At 39.4% G+C, this 24,322-nt stretch overlaps 1 protein-coding gene across 2 annotated transcripts in view; it reads right to left on the bottom strand.

Annotated features, from left to right (window-relative positions):
• znf385a (zinc finger protein 385A) overlaps positions 1-24,322 on the bottom strand; it is a 75,431-nt gene that overhangs the window by 25,111 nt on the left and 25,998 nt on the right. The window contains exons 2-3 of one of the 2 annotated variants that reach the window (XM_077543441.1): positions 14,079-14,242; positions 3,349-3,459 (exon numbers count right to left, since the gene is read on the bottom strand). In XM_077543441.1, the coding sequence (XP_077399567.1) occupies positions 3,349-3,459; positions 14,079-14,242 (275 nt within the window). Of the gene's footprint in view, positions 1-3,348; positions 3,460-8,966; positions 9,271-14,078; positions 14,243-24,322 lie in introns of those variants that run through there. The other variant, XM_077543450.1, reaches the window with a different exon arrangement.

Genomic DNA, 24,322 nt, shown 5'->3' with positions numbered 1-24,322 from the left:
GGGGAATCTCCAAACAGTATAAAAATTCAAAACATGTACTGCATGTGATATTAATTTCATGGGACAGTCACGGTGCGCACACGGGAGTTTGCAACAGTCCAAAGAACTGTCTGTGTGTTACCCACCACAGTTTTCACAGTTCATTGTGGCAGCATTGTCTGTATGTATGCATATATAATCACTGTTTTTTGTTGTTGTTTTTTTTAGGTTGTTGTCTTGTGAATGTACCCTGAGAATAAATTTGATTTAAATGGGCCAATAATCTCAAACAAGGATCAAAGCTGGAGCACAGCAGCCACATTATGTATTTATTATGCAGATGACTCAAACGAGAAACTGTGATGTGACAGCGAGGCTGCAGCTGCTGATAAGAAAAAAATATAGACAGACTATACTATAGTCACTATAGAATAGGACAATAAACAAGTACTATTGGAAGTGGGAAGGCAACGGCAGAGGGTGGTGGCGGTGAAGGAGAAAGGAAGCAAATAAATGGATCCTTATCAGACTAATTCTGCTGCAGCAGTTGTGACATTGTGAAAGAGTCTGTGATGTCACTAATGCAGCACCCCATGCACCTACAAAACAGTTGCTTATAAACCCCACGGATCCTCCCCAACATGCCTGCCATGTCCTTGGCGAATGTGCTTTAGCAGTGGAAGACAATTTTTAAGCATTTCCATGCTGGAAATAATGCAGACAGAGAGAGAGAGAGGGCGAGAGAGAGAGAGAGAGAGAGAGAGAGAGAGAGAGAGAGAGAGAGAGAGAGAGAGAGAGAGAGATGCACTGTACTGTAAGAGAAAGATGCTGAGGCCCAGAGAGAAAAATCAAAGGTGAAAAATTGTGAGCATTCCCTTCAACGAATTATGATACCTAAATAAGGATTTTTAAATAAATAAAGACATCATTCATATGCGAGAAAACAGCTTTTTGAATAGCTGTCCACTGTAGTGGCCACTGCCCCTGAAAGGGATCAAATGAAAACAACATGGGACAAAATTGGACTCTTAGAAAACATGGCCAGTAACATTACATCCTACATTCCTTTGTGTTGCCTTTATGATTCTGTGCAAAACAATCTATTCATAAATGATACCTAAAAAACATTCAACTGAATGTCATGGAAAATGTGAACAAAATGGTGATCTCAGTTGGACGTGCAGACGATAATCTACCGCAACTTTGACATTGCTGACATTCTGCAGCGAACGCTCATGACAGCCTCGATGCGCGTGCGTGTCTTACGTGTGCATCTTTTATATGCCAAGTAGCCTCACAAGAATAAAAATGATGGGCTACAGTTTGTTGAGTGACTTGCTGGTGTGATTTGTTGACACTATAAGTACCTGATATCATTCACAGGGTTACAAGGATTCATCAAATGGTAAATGGGCTTTCATTAGTAGATAGAATTTGCTTGTACAGTTGCTGCAGCGCAATGTTGGGCTTACATTCACAATTTTGCAGTTGAGACAAACCCTCTACCTTTTGAGTCAAGCCGCTGTCACGAGATAAATAAATACTTTATGGCAAATACTTTCTTTCCAAAGAAAGGCAGAATGATTCAACAAAATAGCTACTCACAAAAGATAACACATTCCAGTTGTTTTGTTCCTGTGCTTATTGAGTGTTCGAATAGATACATTTGATTGCAGACATAAAAATGGTGAATTACTATGCCGTGTTTACCTGCAAAAATGCAGGTGGGAGGGAACAAAAAGTTTCATTTCACCCTTTATCTGCACCAGTTTGGAATCAGGATGAGAAGACGAATACTTTTTCAAGGAAAAGATGGCTTGTGGCTTTCTTTAAATATACATTTTTAACACATAGCAACATTGAAAATGCATGCTTCATAGTGTATGTATGTAGAGTACAGTAGATCTCAATTTTTAATGCTTACATTTTAGTTCAGTCCTCTTAAGTAACATGGAGCTACAAAACATATACAAACAAAACATATAACTTATGTTAGAGGCTAATGCTAATGTTTGAGCTAAAGTCAGTGCAGCTGTCCACGATTATAGTTATTAAGGTCGGTTTCAGTCTTAGTCTCGGTTTCATTTCAATTTATATTCGCACAGTTAAGTGGTGAGTGATGTTCGATGTCAATACTCTTTCAACTTTTTACCACACCTTTTAGCATATCTAAGAAGGTTGGGAATTTTGAAAAGAGCTGATGTCAGCTGATTAGGGCGCCAGTAAAAACAAACAAAACAAAAAAAAAGTACAAATAAACACGAGTCATTCTACTAGTGTTTACACTTCAAGCCTAACTTGTCCTCTTGATTGTGACCTCCGACATGGTAGACAAACAAACACTGATCACATGACTGAAAACTGTTCTGGCACTATAATTAGGCTATTAATAGAAAATGCAAACGTATTGGAAGTTTTACCTCTTACAAAACGTTTGGATGTTTGGAGAAGGCCATGTTTTTGTCCAGCATGACTTTGTTCCAGTGCACAAAGCAAAGTGCCTGCTTGGGTGGGTTTGCTATGTAGGAAATTGAGTGGTCTTTGTTGAATGGGAAAAAAAAAAAAATCCCCACTGAAACACTTCAACATCCTTAGAAAGTGTTGCCAGATGATTGAAAGCTATTGGGTGGCTAAATACTTTATTTTCTTTCACCTTCACCACTTCATATTTTGGTCCATATTGTATATGTTTTTTGTGTACCCTCATTCCTGACAAACGAGAAACAAGTATCCAATCACATAAACATTCCCAGATAAATACCGGTTCAGTTTGAAGATCTAAGCAGAGCAGGTTCAAAGATTATAACCTTGTAGCTGCTTAACCACATAGAAGCCATGATTGCAGACTGAGCAAGTATATTTAGCACTGGTCCACTCCTTAGTGTGGTCTGTGTGCATCTGACCAAAAAGTCTGCACCACAGTGTTTTTAACATCACAGCCTACACATTGGGCATTGGGAATGACTTGGCACTATTCCACAGCGAAGGCTTCCGTGTCATCAGTCACAAGTTTAGGGTGCTCTTTGTCTCCTGTTGAGAAGTGGGCAGCGGTTCAAACTCGGAATCACATTTCCACATTTGCAGGATTTTAATAAAACCTTGTCAGAGTTGATGCTCGAGCGAAAATCGACTTGTAAACAACCTATTACTCATCCTTGACCTCTGTGCCAGATCTTTCAGCTTTGTCCCGCATTCTTTATTGCGTCCTTTGATGCTACAGTACTTTGAAACAAATTCAATTCCATCTGGGTCAAAAGTGCCAAAACGAGGCAGGGAAGTGCACCACAGTGTCCGTGAAAATATCCGCTTACTGGTGAGAAAACAAAGCAGAAAACCTCGTTTTCTAATTATAAATGTTGTGTATAGTACCTCTGAGTTGAAGCGGATCTGACAGACGTTACAGGAAATAACCGGCCGCTTGGTCTTGACCAGTGGAACTCCGAAGGTGTGGTTGATCACGGCCTTCTGGACTGGGTCCATCTGCCATGGAACGATGTGGGAAGTATGGAAAAAGGAGGGAGAGAAAAGAAATGAAAACATTTGTGGACTTTGGTTTAGACAGTGAAGTTTTTTGTTTCTTAGCTAGTCTTAATGAGTCCAAGCTGCACAGGCCATAATGTTCCTGCCTCACCTTGCGTTAAATGCATAAATTTCTTTAACATTAGCGCACTCGAGTAGGATCCACTACAAGAGCTGCTTGATCCAGACTCCACTATTTGGGTTAAAATATCCTTTATTTTGTATCAGGGACAGTAAACATTTATAAACAGTTCAGTAAATATACCAGAGTTAGCCAGAAGGCTATTTTTCCATCTGCAGTCCCTACACAGATACTCAATGTCATCCTAAAAGAATAAAAATAAAATGGAAAACAATAACATCAAGCTAAAATTACATGTTTAAATATCTATGCTTTAAGGTTATAACACTGCAACCATATTGCTATTTCTTACACTGTATACAGTTTCCCATTATGTGTGGACTTAAGGCCAAGATATATGTTGTTTTTTTAAACAATGTTTATTTTTAGTAAAATGTCAATTAGCATTAGCAATAAGCAGCTGGAAGCGTCTTTTTTTATTTTATTTAAGAAGAAATATAAGCGAAGTGCGCATCTCGGCAGCGTGGTGCATTATGGGTAGGCCGGCTGGTAGCCTGCTACCAACTTGTCATTGAAAATTAGTCGAGTCTGACGGGGGCTGCGCTGATTTGGACCATTTCAAGCTGATGTTTTTTATTGAATCTATTTTAAACATGAATAGCGTGTCATTATTGACTGCCCTCTGCCGGGACACGACATTTAAGCCTATTTAAATGCTTATTTTTTGACTGAATGTGTGCACTTTACCGGGATTTGGACCAAGGACACAACATCGGGACGCGATCAAGAGACGGGTAGGAGCTTTCTTCACTGAAGGGGTCAATTGGGGCTAAAGGCAGGTTCTTAAATGACTGTCACCCCATTTGGTTACACGTACGTCCACTAGCAAGCTTTGTGAAATTTACGTCTGTTCCATCGCTTTTGGGATATTGACAAAATAAATGTATTTAAAAAAATATATATATATTTTTTTGCCTTTTACAGTCTGTTTGGATCTTTCTTTTCTGTCTGGAAATTGAGAAGAGTGAACGGAGGTTTACAGGCGTACACTTCCGTCTTCTCGAGCATTGCAATGGTGTTTTTTTTGCCGATAAACTCCATAAGAACAGTAAATAACGGCACCAAGAGCACCTGTCGTTTTGTCACTTAAGGCTGAAAGTCGTGCTTGCAAGCTTTAAGGTGTGCAGTTACGCACACACTTTCAGCACTGCCATTCAAATGACGGCTTTGTTTGGTAGCAAGTTTGTTTTTTTTTACTTGATTTTCACGCATGCGCAATTCGCTTATTCTTTAACATCCTGCCAAACAGCTCATTGTTGTGTATTATTAAACGAATGACTTCCTGACAGTATCAATGAAAATTGAACATTTTTGATAGAAGGAGATCGGTTCAGGCAGCAGCATCCTACTGCACTTGCTGCAACCAAGACAACTTGGTGGTTGCGATCCCCTAAGTTTGTGGTTGTACGTTGTTACTGTGTGACCTTTCTGCAGCTGCTCCATCAATCAACAGCATGCTGTTAAGCACCTCATATATATTTAACTATCTCGGGTTAGGTACTTTAAAGTCATCCTAAACACTAAAGGACTCTCGCTGGGGTGAATTCATTTAGCATTCATTGCAAAATGGCAACAAGTCAATGATGTGGGTTTCCACCACAGACTGGTCGGCACTTTGTTTGCAGCAATAGCAGACTGTTTTAAAAAAAAAATAATACACGTAAAATGGTGTGGCACTCTTTGTGTATATGTAGGAGGAGGAGGAAAACCAAAGTCATATCCTAAAGAGAAAAAAAAATGCAATTGGTGTTATGCATTCTAAAAAATCATAAGACATTGACATAATATTCCAGAAAGTCTTCCAAATGTGATGCAAGCGTGCTGCTTTGGGAAGGTTCACAGACAAGAAATTACTCAATTTGGCCCATCGCCAGGCTTTCCCTTAAGTCATCTCACGCCCACTGTCACACTCATCTATTATAAAGATATCCTCAAGCTGAGAATTTCCTCTTACACTGAAAGTATAAACAACGCGAATCTCTGTACGACTTAAGTTACTGTGAAACAAGTTGAAGTGCATGCGGAGGAGGTCTTAGATGGTAATCTGGGTGATAGCAAGGCATGGAAATGCACATCTGGATAAGCATCAGGAGTAGATGAAAAACATGAACAGGGATGTATATAGATGAACTGATGGGAAATGGGAGAAAGACTAAACCATAAATGACGCCATGGCTGGGCATCCTATCGCAAAAAAACATAACATCATGCACTCTTATCTCATGTGAATTTTCCAATGCAGCATGAATGCTGTTCTGTTCTTCATTTCCCCAGAAACTGACTTGAGTGGAATAGAGTAGTAATAGTAATAGTACTATATACCACAGCGATAAGGTGCATAATATAAACACTGAATTGCCAAATTGCAGCCTTTGTGATTTGAAATTTGTATTCATTGCAATGTTGACTTGAATTTGATTGATTGTTCAGCCCCAGTTTCCAGACCGTAAACATATCAATACAGTAGGCCTATAGTACGTATTTTGATCCTGTATGTGTATACTGAAAGAGTCCAGTCTTATACATTGCACTCCACATTTTCCAGCAAGCCTCCAAACTAGTGTCAGATGTTACCTGCACTATTATGAGCAGCACGGTGCAGGTGTGTGTTACATGCTGTACAAGGGCGTCAGCGCTATGACCGGCCGTTGCCCCTCTGGAGAGCGTTCAACATGAGCTGAGGTAACCGTGCACATGAATTATGGGCTTCAATCCAGTTCCCTGGGTGGAGGTCAGATACGATCCATCCAGTCGATTCAGCTGTTAAAAACACTGCGCAGCTGCCAAGAGGCCTTTGTGTGTCAGGGGGGAGTTCACACAGAAACCAATTCAAACTCCCTCTAAAGCTCAGGCAAGTAAACAGTCTGTGATTATGTCAGCTGGTTCTTGAGAGTGTGAAGATCCAAAAGCTTTGATGTCAACAAGGCCCACATGCATTGTATTTACAGTAGTGCCTTCAGATATGAGCTCGCAACTCAAAATAGTCACATCACAAATCCTCTTTCCCCTTTGAAATTAATTGAAATGCCAGTACAGTAATCTGTTCCAGTATTTCAGTAAGTCAAAGCAAATCATCTAGAGTCTTAAAAAACTAGTTTTGAACTCATTTGAACATACTGTAGATATCTGTATTGTCTACTACTAGCTCTAGATGCGGGCATTCAAAAATTACCCATTTAACCCCGAGGCGTTATTGTGACCATTTTTTGGCTTTTTGTTGGTTCTGACCAAGCCATTTCAAAATAAAATACTGCCCACGGGCTAATCGAAAAAAAACACATCGGCTACTGTACGGGTAAGGAGTATTTTCAGCTGTTGTCATTAGCTAATTTAGCATTTTACACTAGCCAGTTCTGAATGTTAGAAAAGCTATGGCAACACATTGTTTGGATCCCATAGAAGCCAATGCTAAGCAAAGCTGGCACTTAAGTTTAATTTTTTGAAATTTCAATGCTCCAAGGGCTATTGACAGTCAAAATAATATTTTACTTTACTTTTGTACCATAAGTACATTTCAGAATCTGTACTTATTTTTCTACTTTTACTTAAGGAGTAAATCAGTAGGTTTACTTTTTTTTTTTTTTTTAATTTATTTTATTTTTTTATTATTATTATTATTATTATTATTATTTATTTATTTATTTATTTATTTTTATTTTTATTTTTATTTTTATTTTTATTTTTATTTTTATTTTTATTTTTATTTTTATTTTTATTTTTATTTTTATTTTTAGTTTGTTTATTTTTAATCTGGGTCTTTTTTATATACAAGTATCTCTACTTCTATTGAAGAACAGACTTGTGAGTACTTTTGCCATCTCAACCTAACAAGATGAGGTAGACAGCCCACACGAAGGCTCTATTTTCGTAGAGAGGCACCCATGCGCTCGGTGTAAACAAACGAGCGCATCTTCATTTTCGTGCTAGGGCAAGTCTAGTACGCTCCTACTGTATACCACAGCAACAAGGTGCATAATGAAAATTGTAACAGGGATATATATATATTGAAATAGTAAAAAGAAAAAAAGAGCAATATGGTGTAACAAACAACCAGTAAAGCTATGACAATACTGAATGTCTAATAATTAAACAAGTTGACCTGACACCATACTCAAGTATAAACATTATAAACAGCCATCTATCCACCTTCTATAATGTAGATATTGTTTATCCCTGCTGACCTCAAGCAAAAGGCAGGTTAAACCCTGGACTGGTCGCCAACCAATCACAGGGCAGAAAATCCTTCACACTCACATTTGCACCATCACTGTGACAGAACTGAACTGCACCACAGTCAGTCAAGTGAACCGGTACACTGTATGTGACCCATGTCATGAACATAAAACAATTTGTATATTTGTGTGTGGTAGAATTTTTCTCGTAACATTGCAAGTACATATTATATCATGTTCCCCTTTGAAATGATACCCTATCTATAAGAAACATCCATTTGTGGACTGCATTACATCAGTGAGTCTATAGTGCACTCAAAATGTGCCATGGCTAAACAGCTTTTCTACTGTTGCTATTAACTCTCCTGTTGACAATCTGTAGCCTGCTTGTAGAGTGCGGCAGCATTCATCACTGGAAAAATCAGGCTTGTCATCATCGAAGGAAACATCAGACGTCCTCAGTCTTGGATGCAACTTCATCCTCCCAGTTGGCAACGCTTGCCCTTTACAGAGTGGTGTTTATCATAGACGACCCCCACCCGATTTGGGAGTAGAAAGAATGGAGCGGCCTGCCAACAGTCCTGACCCGAAGCCGACAAGTAGGATCCGTTTGGGTGTTCTGTTCACGCCTGAGCAAGTGTCACAAGCACATTGAAGGAGTGGAATGCCATCCCACAGAAGCATGTGACCAGGCTGCTGTGCCTGTTTAGAAAGTTGCTGTTTTTTCTGCAGGCTAAGCTCCTAACTGCTCATTAAAGAAAACCGCATGTGTCTTGTATATGTCATTGTAACCCAAAAGGAATTAAAAACTCCTCCCGAAGAGCCTTTCTCAAGTTCCAAAAAAATGACTTTTGTCATATCTTGCAGTCTTGTTTCCTGTCTTGTCTTGCTATCTTGCACTTCTTTCCAGTTCACTTCCCTGCTGTGTTTGATCACTTTGAGACAGCACACTGTTTTCATCATGTCAAACTTGAGCAGCAAAGAATGCTCCCAGTGGCACCAGTCTGCCACTCGCAGTGTAATCTGCACTGAAGTGGATGTAATGCAGCCTTTGAAGCACAAGTTGTGCTTGACTGGAGGCCAGATTAAGACACAGCGGGGTGAAAGAAGAAGAAGAAGGGGAAAAAAACATTCCCAAGGAGCTGTGTACTCACCTTCTTGTCCTCATCGTCTGTAGAAGCTTGGAGCTGCATCTCCCCTGGCGTGTGTGTGCTGTTGTCACAGGTGTGTGTTTGGGTCTCACAGTGTGTGAGACTGAAAATGAGTGATGCACTTTCTTCTCTCATTCAGCTGCCCGCTTACTTTTCAAAGATGAAAACAAACTTTAAAGGACGAGTGGTGCATTGCGGCCGACAGTGTCTCGGGTTGTCCTTTTTGACCTTTTGGAGATGTAGGGATGCTCTCTCCAAACTCCGCAAGTGTTTCCACACCTTGTGTCTAGCGTCCTCCTCCTCTTGCTCTCAGCTTTCTTTCACCATGCCCTAATGCTTGCCATGGTGAGTCCCTCAAGCTGCACTGCAGTGTCTCCTCCCCTTCTCCTTCTCTCTCCCCTCCTTCTCATGCATATTTGCTCTCTGGATGTGCTTGAAGGATTAGGAGAGCGTTCCACTTACCCCCCTGCTTGCCAATGTCCAGCCAATCTAAAACAACCATGCAAAGCTGAAACATTTGCTTTGCTCACCAACTTGGGCTTAGCAAGACTGATTATATTCTGTACATGGTGTTTGTAAAGTTTCAACTCAAAAATTCAACACTCATCAAGATGTACACAGTCATCAGCGTGCATAGACTCCAATAGCTACAAAGAAAAGTCAGCAGGTTCAAGAGCCTTTTGCTAAACTGGATCCAGAGGTCCGGAATGCGCTACCTAATGAGAGCAGCTACTGCTGTAGAATTTTTTAAATATCATCTAGTATGCAACAAGAGACCTGCCTCACCACCTGCCATTTAGATTCTGGCCTGATGACATAGGTGGTGATGTCATCGGTGGTCCTGTGAATCCCCTTGAGACAACCTTTGTCTCTTTAGAAGTAAACTTGGGCTGACTTGAATCACGTTATAAAATATTATTTTATCCGACGTAACTCTTGGTTAGCCTCTTGGTCACCTGCTTTCTGAAGCTGAGCTGCGATTGGTTGTTACCCGAGACCAGAGCAACATTGATGTCATCTTCAGTCGACAGCAAGTGGCAAAAATGGCCACCCCCTGAGATGGATAAAAACGGGGGGATTTTGCTACTTAACTCATATTAACCAGCATACCAAATTTAAACCAGTGGGGCTGCATAGAATATATTATTGTCAAATGTTGGTGTTGATTTCCCCTTTAAGTCAAAATTGACACCACATGCCTTATAAAGCTGTAGGACAATATTATTTGCAACTGAAAAGTATTTTGTTTAGACTGATTAAAAAACAACAACAACGAGATATAGTTGACAATATGCAACATTACGAGAATATGTAATAATGTAAGGATAAATGCATATTTGCATTAATATGAAGACTGTCAAGTAAAACTCAAGTCTGCTAAATAAAGCGATGATCGCTGGTGTATTGGCACATCACAGCCATCAGTAATTAGCAGTTTTATGTGTCTGTGCAAATATTGCTGACAAAGGATTACAGACTACTAATGATTATTTTGCTGGATTGGTTCAATTATTAACCAGAAATGAAAATCAAATATTCAGTGACATCACTTGATTAAAATACGCCACTTCTCTAGAGAGAAATGGCGCCTGCTGGACTCAGACATTTGTCTTTATGTTCCTGTGTGAGTTTTGACATCGTCTTTTCAAAATGACGACTTTAGTCATGTCAAGATTACGACATTTTCACCTATCATCAGGACTTTAATTATCATATTACTACTTTTCTCTTGTTATTTAAATACTTTTTATCATTTACTCCTTCATATTGATCAGTGAAGAACGGTTGCCTACAGTAATGACAATGCATTATGTGATAATAATAATAATAATAATAAGAATACAATGGATAGAAAAACATGTTGGTATATCATTCTGAATATAATAAAGAAACATGTATTATGATGTAGTTTGACATTTTCAGTGGGGTAAAAACTGAATGTATGACATCACCAATTATTCTGCAAAGTTGATCATGTTGATGTTTGCCTGATAAGACAGTACAATTGCCATTTCCTGACCTTTCCTCTACCTCAGAAGAAGCGTGAGCATGTGGTCTATATTGGGACCAACACATACTATACTGTAAACCGGCCCCATCACTGTCCAAAACCCCATTGGCAGTGACGGGCAAGTGGAGTACAAATCATATTACAGCACCATTAAAGCTGTCTATATAGAGGTGACATAGGAGAGGCCATTCCTCTGTTATACAAACTCAGCAAGATCAATTCTGAAGGGACAAAGAGTGACTCGCTGCAAGCTAAATCCGCAAGGATGCTTCTTAATGTTGTGGCTGCAATAATAGTGAATTTCCAGTGAAATATTAAATATATACAGAAAGCAGAAAGACTCCCGGAAGCTTTTAAGACACTTAAACGCTAATCAGCATTTCTCCTTCATTCATACAGACGCAGCGAAAATGGAAGAGTGTTGAATTATTCTTCCACATCAAGCTGCAAGCACACACTCTCTGACTTGAAGAAGAACCCGGGCCATCTGGAGGTAATAAATTCCTTTTTGTCATAACATCATACTACTTCAAAGTTGTTGTTTTTTAAAAAAAATGTATTTTCTAAACAGTTTGTATCATTGCACACATTCTGAGACAGTGCATCCTAAAATCGGGGAGATCCAGCCTTCAAATTCCCTCAACTAAGGTAGGTTTCAGTCTCATCCATCCATCGCTCTAAAAACAGTTGGGTCAAAAACAACCCAAATATGGGTCAAAAATGGACCGATCCTCTACTAGGGTCAATTTGACCCAACTTTGAGTTAAGAAATGTGTCTTTTAGTGTAAAACAACTCATAAATATTGGTCAGATCCTCCATCCATCCATCCATCCATGCATCTCCCCACCAATCCCTTCTCTATTTCCTGTTTAGCGTCACAGGAAGTCTTAGCTAACTGAAAGCCGACTACATGCTGGACTGGTCACCACCAGTCAATCACAAGGCACACACAGAGAACAACCATTCGCACTGATTTTCACACTGTCAATCAATAGGAACTGGACAGACGCTTGATGGATGGAAGACAGGCGAGTGAACCACTAAACTATCAGGGCCAGTCTTCTCCATTACAGTGCTGTAAAATGAGATATGAAAGCTGAATCTAAATGAACTGTATGGAGGTGTTATTTGCTGCAAGGTCAAACTTGTTTCCTTGCCTCTCCTGTGGCCCCCTCTCCTGGCCGCAGGTTCATATAACATTGAGTACAGGGTGATTTTGACGACTCAATTGATGGATAACAGCCGGTTTACAACGGTTTAACCCTGGAGAACCCACGGGGTCAAATTTGGACCCTATAAATTCTGCTACTCAAATAAAAAAGACCTTTATTTTTTTTCCAGCAGTGATTTTGTCCCTGTGTTCTTGTTTCCATTGGCCAAAGTGTGTTTGTACATTCAAAATCCAGTTTTAAAATTATAATGTTCAATGTAGATGTGTATTTGATTGATTATTTTCTTAAATTCTAAATAGTTTACTGACAGTTTTCGTTATTCAGATTTTTCGAAATGATACCCCTAAATCCCAAAAGGGTCAAATTTCGCCCTAATCCTAAATTAGGGAATAAAGGGTTAAAATTGAAAAAAACATATATTTTGGTGTTCAGTAAACTTAAAGCAGTCATTTAATGTATAATTCATAATTTCCCAAAGAAGAAAAGGGTTCTTGGGTTCTCCAGGGTTAAAAATGGGTTAGTTAACACATATTGCTCATAATAGCTTGTTGTCTCAAGCAATATTGAGCTAAAAGTGATGTAAAGTGATGAAGAGGCATTACATTTAAAAGTCACAAGAGAATAAAAACAGTAATGCATCTTGAGTTACAGGTAAAAATATGTCTTAAGAAAGTACTGATATTTTTAAAAATAATAAAGTCCAATCATTTCATATTATTTTCAACCTTTATTCTACAACCATCCGTCCATGCCTGAATGACTTGGACAGTTTGTGACCTTTAGACAATCTCCAATCATTTTAACCATCTCAGTAAGAGTATTGGCACTCTTTAGAGTACATGTCAGCAGAAAAAATAAATAAATTAAAAAAGAATAAAAATAAAAATAATAATAACAACAACAAAAAAATAATAAAAAAAATAAATAAAAAATAAGCCCTGCGATTGACTGGCAACCAGTTCAGGGTGTACCCCGCCTACTGCCCGGAGCCAGCTGGGATAGGCTCCAGCGCCCCCCGCGACCCTTGTGAGGACTAAGCGGTAAAGAAAATGGATGGATGGAAATAAAAAAATAAAATAAAAAAATATATAAAAAAATAAAAATATAAAAAATAAAAAAAGGAGTACATGTCATCAAATAGGAGCTACTGTACTCGTCAAAATTAAATACTGCAGCTACATACAGGTTACAGCGTTCTTTATGCCTCGTACAATCAAGGTGGTGACGGTTCGGTTGAATGCTTATCAGGCAGAGACATAGCCTGACAACATTCCCCACGGAGAACAAAGCTTAGTGGTTTAACATATTGATGAGAAATGTGTTGACATTCTCAAATGCAGTTTGGAGGAGCAACATTATGCTGAATTGATGAAGTGTTGAATGCCGCCACGCTCTGCTGTGAATTATGAACATCTTTTCAAGGCCTGAGGGGAGAAGGAAAGTTCCACCCTGTCATAATAAACACAGAATCAAACAAACTGTGCTATTTGAAGTACAAAGCTCTGGAGCTACCGTTCATTTATCAGCCTTGACTCATACAAGCAGAACTCCTAAATGTCACCGTAGCGCCCCCAAAATACCACTGTCGGTAGTAATGACGTCTAAGTTTGTTTTCAAACAATATATGTGGTTGGCTCTTGCTCCTGTGTATTCTCCTATGAGCAAGGTTAATGTACTGTACTAACAAAAAGACAAAGACGCAACATGTTGATGTGAGGCAGCCATTTCGTAAATTAAAAGACACACACGGGCGGTGATACAACAGCACTGACCATAAAAAGCGTTCTGTAAGCAATAACAGTAACACTAGCGAGTCCATTTCAATGCAATTACGTTTCCACAGTACATTTAATCCTTCCAGTAATAACACCGCACTGTGGTAATGACTTGGTGTCATTCAAAGTAGTCTCAATTTCTCTTTCACTTCTTACCGTGCTGAAGTTGTGGAAGAGGCTGATGCTGTGTGGTGGAGGAGGAGGAGGAGGAGGGGCCTCCATGGGGAACTGCAGGAAGGGCTTCATGTCCAGGTGCGGCTGGATCATTGTTGGGGTCCGCAAGAATGCTGGCATCGCTGCCCCGGCACGATTTATACCTCCTGCACACAGAAATGATATCATATTCAAAACATTTACATTGACTTCCCTACAAAAGTACATCACTGGATTAATGTATTCTACAACTTTACTTGTGTCGCTTTAAGACAGCTTTCAAATGAGAAACGCTAACCAGCGGAGTAACAGAGTGAAATGACAACATGGTTGACATCTTTATCAACATCCTGTACAATATTTCTTAGTTAATGGTGAATTGTGGAAACATTTCATTTGAACATCTTTGAAAAGCACCCAAAGAACGCCCCTTAACAAATTATTTTCCAAATTGAAATGCTTTTTTTTGTGATCTTGTCTGTACAGCATTTATGACATTCATACCATGTATTCACTTGCCCCATAGTTCCACTAGATTAATTAAAAACAAAAAAAATCAACACATTTTTGTCATAGTTTTAGGTCGATGGTAGTCAACAGTAACTAGTTACTAATAACGCATTACTGTAACTTAGTTACTTTTTTACAATAACTAATACTCTAACACATTACTTTTTAAATACAGTAACTCAGTTACTGTTACAATAAGGTGCGTTAGTCAGATACTTAAGAAACTATTTAATTGAATAATTTTATTGTGCGACACTCGTGAGGATAAGCGGTTCAGATTCAAATTTTGAATGGATGGCTGCTGTGTACTCTACTACTTCCCGTTTACAATGGATTGCCCCTGCCGTACTAACGAAGAAGACGCATTGTGGGCGGGTATCGGATTTGGCAGTCATGGAGAATCAACGCTAAGACTAGTTTTTTCAATGTGGAAATACGCTTCTTACTTTACTTTAGTTGAGCATAAAGGAACAGTGTACGTTCTTTTTTTTTTAAGTAACTGAACAGTCACTTTTAATTAGTAACACATTTCTTTTTTGTTTAAGTAATTGTCAGAGTAATTGAGTTACTTTTAAAATGAAGTAACTAGTACCTGTAACTAGTTACTTTTTTTTTTGTAACGAGCACAACCCTTGTAGTCACTTTTCTGTACCCTAGCCTGTTGCTGTCAAGCATTATGACAGCCACATCCCCGGATGAAAAACTGGCCAATCACAGCGCAGCACAGAACAACCAGTCGGACTATAAAAAGCCAGAATTTCAACTAAACATCCATCTTTGTGTTTGTGGAACACATTTTCTCACTGGTATGTATAAAATGTTGCTTGGGTTGCCTTTGAGTAATTAACTCTTTGACTGCCAGACGTTTTCAGAAACGGGATGTCGCCAGTGCCAGCCGATTTAAGCATTTTGACTGATCTTTCAAGGTCCACAGAAAATGTTGTGTTTGGACTATGGAAACACACATACTACCAAATGAAAGATTGAACTCTCATTGTTTCTACCTTATTCCGTTCTTCAGTAATCAACAATAGAAAATGGTTAGTTTCACCGAAATGCTCTGTTTTGAAACAAAAAGCGGAGAAAAAGAGCTTTTTGTGAAACGATGTTATTTCATGCACTCTGGTGAATTCTACACTTCTTTTTGTCCATGAATGATGCCACAAACACCTAAATAGTGCTTTACTTCTGTAATACACCACCACCAACAATGAAAAAGTGTTTTGGGGTTGCAAAATACGTTTATTTCCATTCAACAGTGTAACAATTTGACAAAACAATTTCGCAAACTATTTACAAATGTGTGCAACTGTGGTACTATTTACAATTATGTGGATGTTTCAAATACAGTTTTTCTTTTTGTAACGCTCCCATGCGTGCAAGGAGACGCAGCAGGATTTGCACAACAGATTAGTTTCACTTGCGATGGCTCCTTTCGCGTGCAGACGTTACACTTTCTTGACGGCCTTTCCCAATTCCCAAGTGTGAGCTGCTTGCAACCGCCACTGTTCGCTTCCTCAGCCATCTAGCTCCGCCTCACGTCTTCTACTGCCGCGTCAACGCTTCCAACCTCGGAGTCACCATCATCATCATCGATGATGATCATCGTCGTCATCAATGTGCTCTTTAGCGTTGGTCGATACCTTTCGTCTTTGAAAAAATTCCCAAGTGTTCGCTTCCTCAGCCATCTAGCTCCGCCTCACGTCTTCTACTGCCGCGTCAACGCTTCCAACCTCGGAGTCACCATCATCATCATCGATGATGATCATTGTCGTCATCAATGTGCTCTTTAGCGTTGGTCGATGGTTTTCGTCTTTGAAAAAAAAATGCTCGAGCGTGAGCTGCTTGCAAACCGGTCGCCATTTTCGCTTCCCATCCCCAGCCATTGTCCCCTCTAGCTCCGCCTCACGTCTTCTACTGACGCCCACCCAATCTTGTCAAAAGAGAGTCATCGCTGCCCTCTAGGGGCCAAAAATAGTCATTAGGCTCACTAGACCTGCTTCAAACTTTCACCACAGCTGGGCAAGGCTTTACTCCACCCGTTTCCCCCAAAAAAATTTTAAAAATGGGTGGACGTCTTTTAACGTCTTTGGCGCTCCTCCGTAGGTTTTTGCAGAACGTCATTTAACGTCTTTGGCAGTAAAAGAGTTAATCAAATATTTTTGCTAAATCGGTGGCTTGTCATTGTCTAGGCCCTAATTCAGCATCAAAAGAGCATGTCTGTGTCATTAATCTGAGCAACACAAAAGTCAAATAATTAGCCAATCCCTCACTGATAGCGTTAATGATTTCTAAATTTCCCCTATTTTGAATACACGTACCTGTTAAAATGTAAATTATGGCCAGTATCAGCAATTCACCTTATGTAACATCTTACAGCTGTAGAGACTAAGACTAAAACCATTATTGTAACTCTTCACTGTATTTTAAATGCCTCTGCCTTGGTCAAGGTTAATTGTTCATGTTTTTATTTTATTTTTGTAACCAGTGATGCCATTGAATACCTCTCAGGTATGGTGAAAAGAAGGTCTAGTGGCCTTTGTAGGTTTAGTGTAAAATTAAGAAATTAAAATGAACACACACCTATGCAACCCTCTAGTGTTTAATTTCCCTAAAACTACATACAAAGCGAACATCATAATACTTGGCTCCCAGTGCTCGTCATCTCTACTCTTCTTTTCTTGTCTCCTCTTTAACCTCTGTCAAGGATGATAGTGATGGGGCCCACACAGCAAAACTCAGCCTCAGCAAACTCTCGGATTAAGCCTTTTAATATCCGCCGCCGGATTGCGCTGGCGTTCAAATTCCCTCCATGACTTAAAGCTTTCGCTGCTCTCCTTTTGGGGGTTGCTCCGAGCTACAACATATTCTCTCACTCTCGCTCTTGCATGCCTTTTCTCCCTCTTGCCCTCAGAGATTTTTCATCTACCTGCCTCTGCGCTCGCAAGATGTAATTTGAGGCTTTTTCGACACCCCCTGCATTTTCATCAAGCTTTAAGTCAGCCGAATGGGATGAGAGGAAGTAATGCGGCTTCTGCGTGGATGATGTTAACTGATGCACTCGACAAAGTGTGGATTAGAGAGAGTGACTTTGTCAGACTGCGCGAAAGTGCTGTCAAGTACAGATTGCCTTCTGCTGCGCATCTGTCGGCCTTGAGGTGGGGAGGACTGCATCATTACATCTACTTAAGCACTTTGAACACTAAAAACACGGCCACATTAACAACACTTCTGCAGAAATGAACACACTCACGTGCTCTGTTTAGGGAAATGGACATTAGTAAGTTAAATCAAAATTAAAACAAATATTTCCTTCTTTTTTTTTTTCTGGAGAGCTCAGTATTGTTCATTCGATAATTTTACCGATTTGACATGTCATCATCATTGCTCTCTTTTTTTATTTTTATTTTTTTGTATGTGGATGAGAATGTGTATGTGCGTGTGTGCGTGCGTGCGTGTGAGTGTGTGTGTATTCATTAGTTCACCTAAAACCTATTAAAAAACAACAAAATGAAAACAAATATTTCCATTGTAACCTCTATGTAGGTATAGGTTGTTGTTTTTTTCTTGAATATACTGTGAGTAAGCTTTACAAACTGTCCCTAATCTAATTGGCTCAATGGCAAGCACAAATATATTTTATATGTATTATATCAAGTATATGATACATGTAAAACAAATGTGTTGATTTTAAAAATGTAGTCAGTACAAATTGGTAGCATTAAAATATTCTGGAAAAAGGAAATACTAAATGTCAGCAAATCTCATGAAACTTAATTTAAGTACTTTCCGATTTATTGTGAAGTGGGAGGTCTCGGCGATTGATGATGGCAGATCCTCCTCAGGTCTTGCACCATAAACAATTTTAACAAATATTTGGCTGCTTGCCTGCATTTATCATAACACAATGGAGGGCCCTGTTTTTATTTTTTTTCATAGCTTACATTCCTGTCTGTGACTCCTCGTGCAATTGTATGCAAACATGACTGTGAAGCATCAACACGTAGATAAATAATACAACATTATTCACAGGCATATTTTCTTTATCATCCGTAAAGAAAGACCAATATTACAGCTTGCTGAGGATCTGTGACCATCAACTTTTACTTGTACTGTACATCCGTGAGCCAAAACACACACACCAGAAGGAGAATGTCCATTGAATTGAAGCACAATGGTTCTTTAAATTGCATTTCATTATGCCATGACTGTTTGTTTTTATAAAGTACAACATGGGTCTGTTTTTAATGACTAAAAAACTTTTTTTTTTTGTTTGTTTGTTTTTTGCGTTTCTATTTATTTCATCAGGGGAAGTGTTTTGAGTTGAGAGAATGGACACAGAACAAACTTGTATCTCAAGGCACCACTGTATATCAATATATACTATTGTTATCTTCCACAACACAATACGGTATCAAGACGCCAACAGTCGGTATCAGTACTCTGGCTTGCCAACATCCAGCTAATTAAAGTTTCATTGTCAATGTCAATGTGTGAATTTTAGCATGACCTAACATTGCCTATAAAATCCAACAAATATATATAGCAATTTATTGCTATTTTTTTTTGTGTGTGTTTTGGCGGGGGGAAAACACGGAGTCTCACAACAGCATGTACCGTAGAGTAGACTATTGATTCTTTGTGCTATTAAACCAAGAGTGGACAGCCTTGGAAGATGAACATTATTTTTTTTAAATACGTAGATGTCTGATCAATTAAAGTTACACTTTCTATTGTACCACCATATAATTATGATTTTTGCAGAATTTCATATAAATGTAAAAACATACATCAAACCGTGGGCCTGCTGTTTTCCAACTGTGTAATTTACCTCATTCATTCATTCATTCAAATCTCTTTAGGGACCTCTTCAAAGTTAATTAATCACCTAAAAATTGCTGCATGGCGCATGCATTAGTTGGCTTGTGTGACCTCTGATGTGTCTTTTTTTTTTGCAATGAATTTAAGACAGACTCTGTTACATTGTAGACTTTCGATTTAACAATGCTTAACATTTGAAAACAGAATCTCAGCTACTAATTTCTTACAGCTAACTGAAGATGTAGTTGCCAATGATGAATGAAAGTTACAGTACTTTTTTTTTCTGAAGAGGAGGCTGCTGCATGGTGCAGTATAGAGTGCATCGATATGGAGGCAAGCAATAAGGGCTCAAATTAGAGAGGAGGTATAAGAGCGAGAGCTAAGGGAAAGCAAATTAGTTTCTCATCTGGAATTATTTGCCAGCCTGTTTCAATAGGCCTTGCTGTAGTATGTACACGCGTACACACTCATTTTACATTGTTGAATTATTTGGATGAAAATAACTTAGTAATGGTGCGGTTCCTCTTTATGCGCCTCAAAATAGAACACCAGCTTAATATAGTAGCTTATATAAGCAACGTGGCTTAATATGGTTAAGCGTATGTCAGTTAGAGAGAGGCGCTTATGCAGAAGAATCTTGGGCAAATCAAATTGGAGTTTATTTTTTTCACGCTTTTTTTTTGTGTGTGTGTTTTTTATTGCGCAACTGCTGATATAGGCCAAAATAGCTTTTTTTCCCCATCTGGAGATGAGCTAACAGGCCTTTCAGTTTGTGTCGCACAGCCTGCTTGCTTCCCCACAGGGTGCTGGGTGCATTTTTTTTGGGGGGGGGGGGGGGGGGGGCAATGGGCACAAGGCAAGTAGGCATGCAGACACACATTTGCTGGAAAAAAAAGAGGTGCCAAGTTGCCAAGAAGCGGGCACCTGTCCACCTCACGGTGCGAGGAGGTGAGTTCAGGGCGACAGACGTTGTAACAACGTTTGATGCTGGCATATTGCCGACAGAAAGGCCGATGAGATTTGAGAACAACCCCCACCTCGGATTTGCATGATAAAAGGGAGGCAAATAAATATCATTTTGGTCTTTCTTCAAGTTCTTTGCCAAGTAGCAGCTTTAGTGATGAACCGTGAAGCATGCATAATTTATGGTATCAACTGGAGATTTCTGCTGGGTTTGGATCCAACGAAAAGCTGCCCCTACACAATGCATACATTAGTGGGAGTCAGTTAAAAGATATAAAGCAGTTGCTTTGGGAACACCTTGAGCATTAGGTGCCCTGTTTTTCTTCCAAACAAATGATCTATTATTATACCAAGATGCGCTAAGATAATAAAATAATAATAATAATAAACATCTTTCTCTACTGAAATGATTGGAAATGCCAGTTATCCATACAAGCACCACCCTTCCCCCCAAAAAATCTTGATAACTTTATTTTTTTTTTTTAATGAAATAACACTTTACACCTTTGCCACCCGAGGGCAATATAATACAGACACAAGAATATATATGGAAAGAGTCCCAACTCCTTAGTAAACTGCCCTAATATCACTTTTTTTTTGCAGAGGATAAAGAATATATGAGTGTCATTATGTTGCATGTCTAGATGCATCGTTTGTGTTCAAATGTTACAACACATAGACGTGATTTGTTAACCCGTCTATAGCGTTTTGGATTGTTTGCTAGCATTAAGCTAAGCAGATGTGTTTTAGTTAAATATTTATATCATTGTTTTTTTTAAATGCTTAATTTGACAGTAAGCTTCAATTGGAAGTAAAATCAAACAGCTTGAAGCTTCTTTTTTTAAGAATTGGTCACTATGTGCCAACTTGCTGCCTGTGAGTTTAAACCACCACCATACAGGGTTGTATCTCAATTTTTTTTATTTTGGTCACTCGTATGTCAAGGCACTGCTGTCTTTCAGACACTCCTACAACAACCTTTGTGCCATGTCCATGCGCAACCACGTACTGCGACTTTGATAGAGACGTAACATCCATCAAAGCATATATTTTACTAAGAAAATACAATATTAAAGAAATTGCATTTTGATGATTCAGTATCATGTATTTTAGTTCTACTGTATTACGTTTGCACGTCCAGGTGGTTTGTTCTCTTAACATGCTTTTCAATCCTCACTGATGCACCCGGTGCGTACACACCTGCGCTCTGGTCGACAGAAAATAGCCAATTTATTTCAGCAATGGTAGTTTTCAGACATATTGCATGGGACGGGAAAAAAGGAACAAATGTGGCCCCTGTGCTATTGCGATTGGCCATCAAATCCCGGGCCCTGCGGGTCACACGGCTGCCGGTCACGTGAGCACGGATGCCATTACACACAGAGCTTTAGATGCACTGGAGGCAGTAGACGATGATAGAGGATGAGCAAGTCAAGAAAAAGGCATTCCTGTTACTTTCTTTTTGGATTTAGACCCACGTCGAAGATGACGCAAATAATTCCGTAACCAGTCCCACGGCTTCATTTTTAAAATCTCAAATTACAAATCAATATGACGTCGACCAGGCTGACCTTGTCAAATATCGTCCGAAATATTAATTATTCCTGCCTAGATAAGGTGAAAACTGAAAACCATCTCGGCTTGGACTCACTCCAGTTAAAAAAAGATGGCATCGAATGGAATAATGATGACCTGCTGCAGCTACTGCGTTCGTCCCTCAGATCCATTCTGAGGTGTCAGCTTTTATCAAGTCAAACTTAAATGTATTCATTCACTCCGTTGCAGAGTGGGTGAAGCTTTTTTCCCCTTCAAGCCAAGAATCCTGCCTCGCTAATAGCTGGAAGTGACCACTAGAGGGCACTGCTCTCTGTGGGTCCTTGTGAGTTCTTCAAATCGTTGCTGAAATCATCACTAGAATAAATAAATAAATAGTGTGGAAGCACTCAAGATGTATCAGTACCATCTTTTTTTTTTTTTAATCCTGTACGCTAATTAAAGTTCCCTGTGAAAGCTGACAAAATATAGCTTTGATAGAGAGATAAAGATCTATTTGATTGTGTTGCCTGGGATTGTTGCTGATATGCTTTAATGTGAGGATTATTCAGGGGCTGCTGGGAAGGCTTAGACATGTTTCATTTCCACAAATACCATCAGAGGTCGCATGTAAGGTATGTGTGAATGCGGCAGCGTGTGTGTCAGCCAGGGTGTGTCAGAAAGGTCACAGGGGCTTAGTTACTGTGAAACCATCCAGCAATCTCCACTTAAATATGAGTCGCGACATGCACAGCACACATCGGAGAAGAGCACACAGTTATGAAGTGTGTCTTAAATGCCCCTCTCAGGTCCTTTTAGATCATTTCCAAACTACCAATTTGCACAACAATAATTCTACTAATGCCACTGCGTTATAAAATAAAGTGCAGACTGCAGTAAAAATCTTAAAGGTCATTTTGGGTTGTGAAAAGAAAACACCTAAACATTCCCTTCGCAGATCACAGCTTTTCTTCCAAAATGGGAATATCACAAAACCCACAAAACATAGGGAAATTATTTAATTTTAAGCCAGGTTAAACCTTGAATTTATGGGGTATGTGTAATGAAAGGGTTGATGCAATAGTAATAATAACATACTGGTTGGATTAATATGACAGTTGCAAGCTCCCCCAAAAGCCACCAGAAAGATCTCACTTTGATCTCCCCCGAGTCGCTGAATCAAGGCACGGAGGGTTTAATTGCCCGTCTGTTACTTTACAAGACATGCAGGAATTTTCTAACAACCGATGAAGAAAGAGTGAAGCTAAGAAATGATGCAAAAATAATGGAATGACTGTGACCTTTCTCACCTCACCAAACCACAATGTCTTGAACACACACACACAAACGCACACACAGTTGGGTTTACATATCTAGTGGGGACATCTCATTTACATAATGCATATAGACCCTTCCCCTAACCTCAACCATAATCCAATGCAAAGCTAAACTCTAAAACCAAGTTTTGACCTTCAAAAAGAGGTTTAGACTCATGAGGACCACCAAAATGTCCCCACAAGGACACGTGGGCCCCACAACTCTGTGAAATCCCAAAATGTTGGCCCCACTATAACAAAAACACGACCACGCACACACACACACACACACACACAAGGGTTTGTTTTACTATCTTTGTGAGGCCATCTCATTGTCATAATGCATTTCCTAGCACTTTCCCCTAACCCCAACCATAAAAAATGATTGCCTACCCCTATTCCTTACCCTAAACTAAAAAATAACCCAATTCAAAGCTAAACTCTAAAACCAAGTTTTGACCCTCAAAAAGAGTTTTGGACTCATGGGGACCACCAAAATGTCCCCACAAGGACACGTGGGCCCCACAACTCTGTGAAATCCCGAAATGTTGGACCCACTATAACAAAACACGACCACGCACACACACACACACACACACACACACACAAGGGTTTGTTTTACTATCTTTGAGGGGCCATCTCATTGTCATAATGCATTTCCTAGCACTTTCCCCTAACCCCAACCATAAAAAATGATTGCCTACCCCTATTCCTTACCCTAACCTAAAAAATAACCCAATTCAAAGCTAAACTCTAAAACTAAGTTTTGACCTTCAAAAAGAGGTTTGGACTCATGGGGACCACCAAAATGTCCCCACAAGGACACGTGGGCCCCACAACTCTGTGAAATCTCAAAATGTTGGCCCCACTATAACAAAAACACGACCACGCACACACACACACACACACAAGGGTTTGTTTTACTATCTTTGTGAGGCCATCTCATTGTCATAATGCATTTCCTAGCACTTTCCCCTAACCCCAACCATAAAAAATGATTGCCTACCCCTATTCCTTACCCTAACCTAAAAAATAACCCAATTCAAAGCTAAACTCTAAAACCAAGTTTTGACCTTCAAAAAGAGGTTTGGACTCATGGGGACC

Source organism: Vanacampus margaritifer, chromosome 1 (genome assembly GCF_051991255.1).
Source record: "Vanacampus margaritifer isolate UIUO_Vmar chromosome 1, RoL_Vmar_1.0, whole genome shotgun sequence".
NCBI lineage: Eukaryota > Metazoa > Chordata > Actinopteri > Syngnathiformes > Syngnathidae > Vanacampus > Vanacampus margaritifer.
This window is presented reverse-complemented; position numbering and strand designations above follow the sequence as displayed.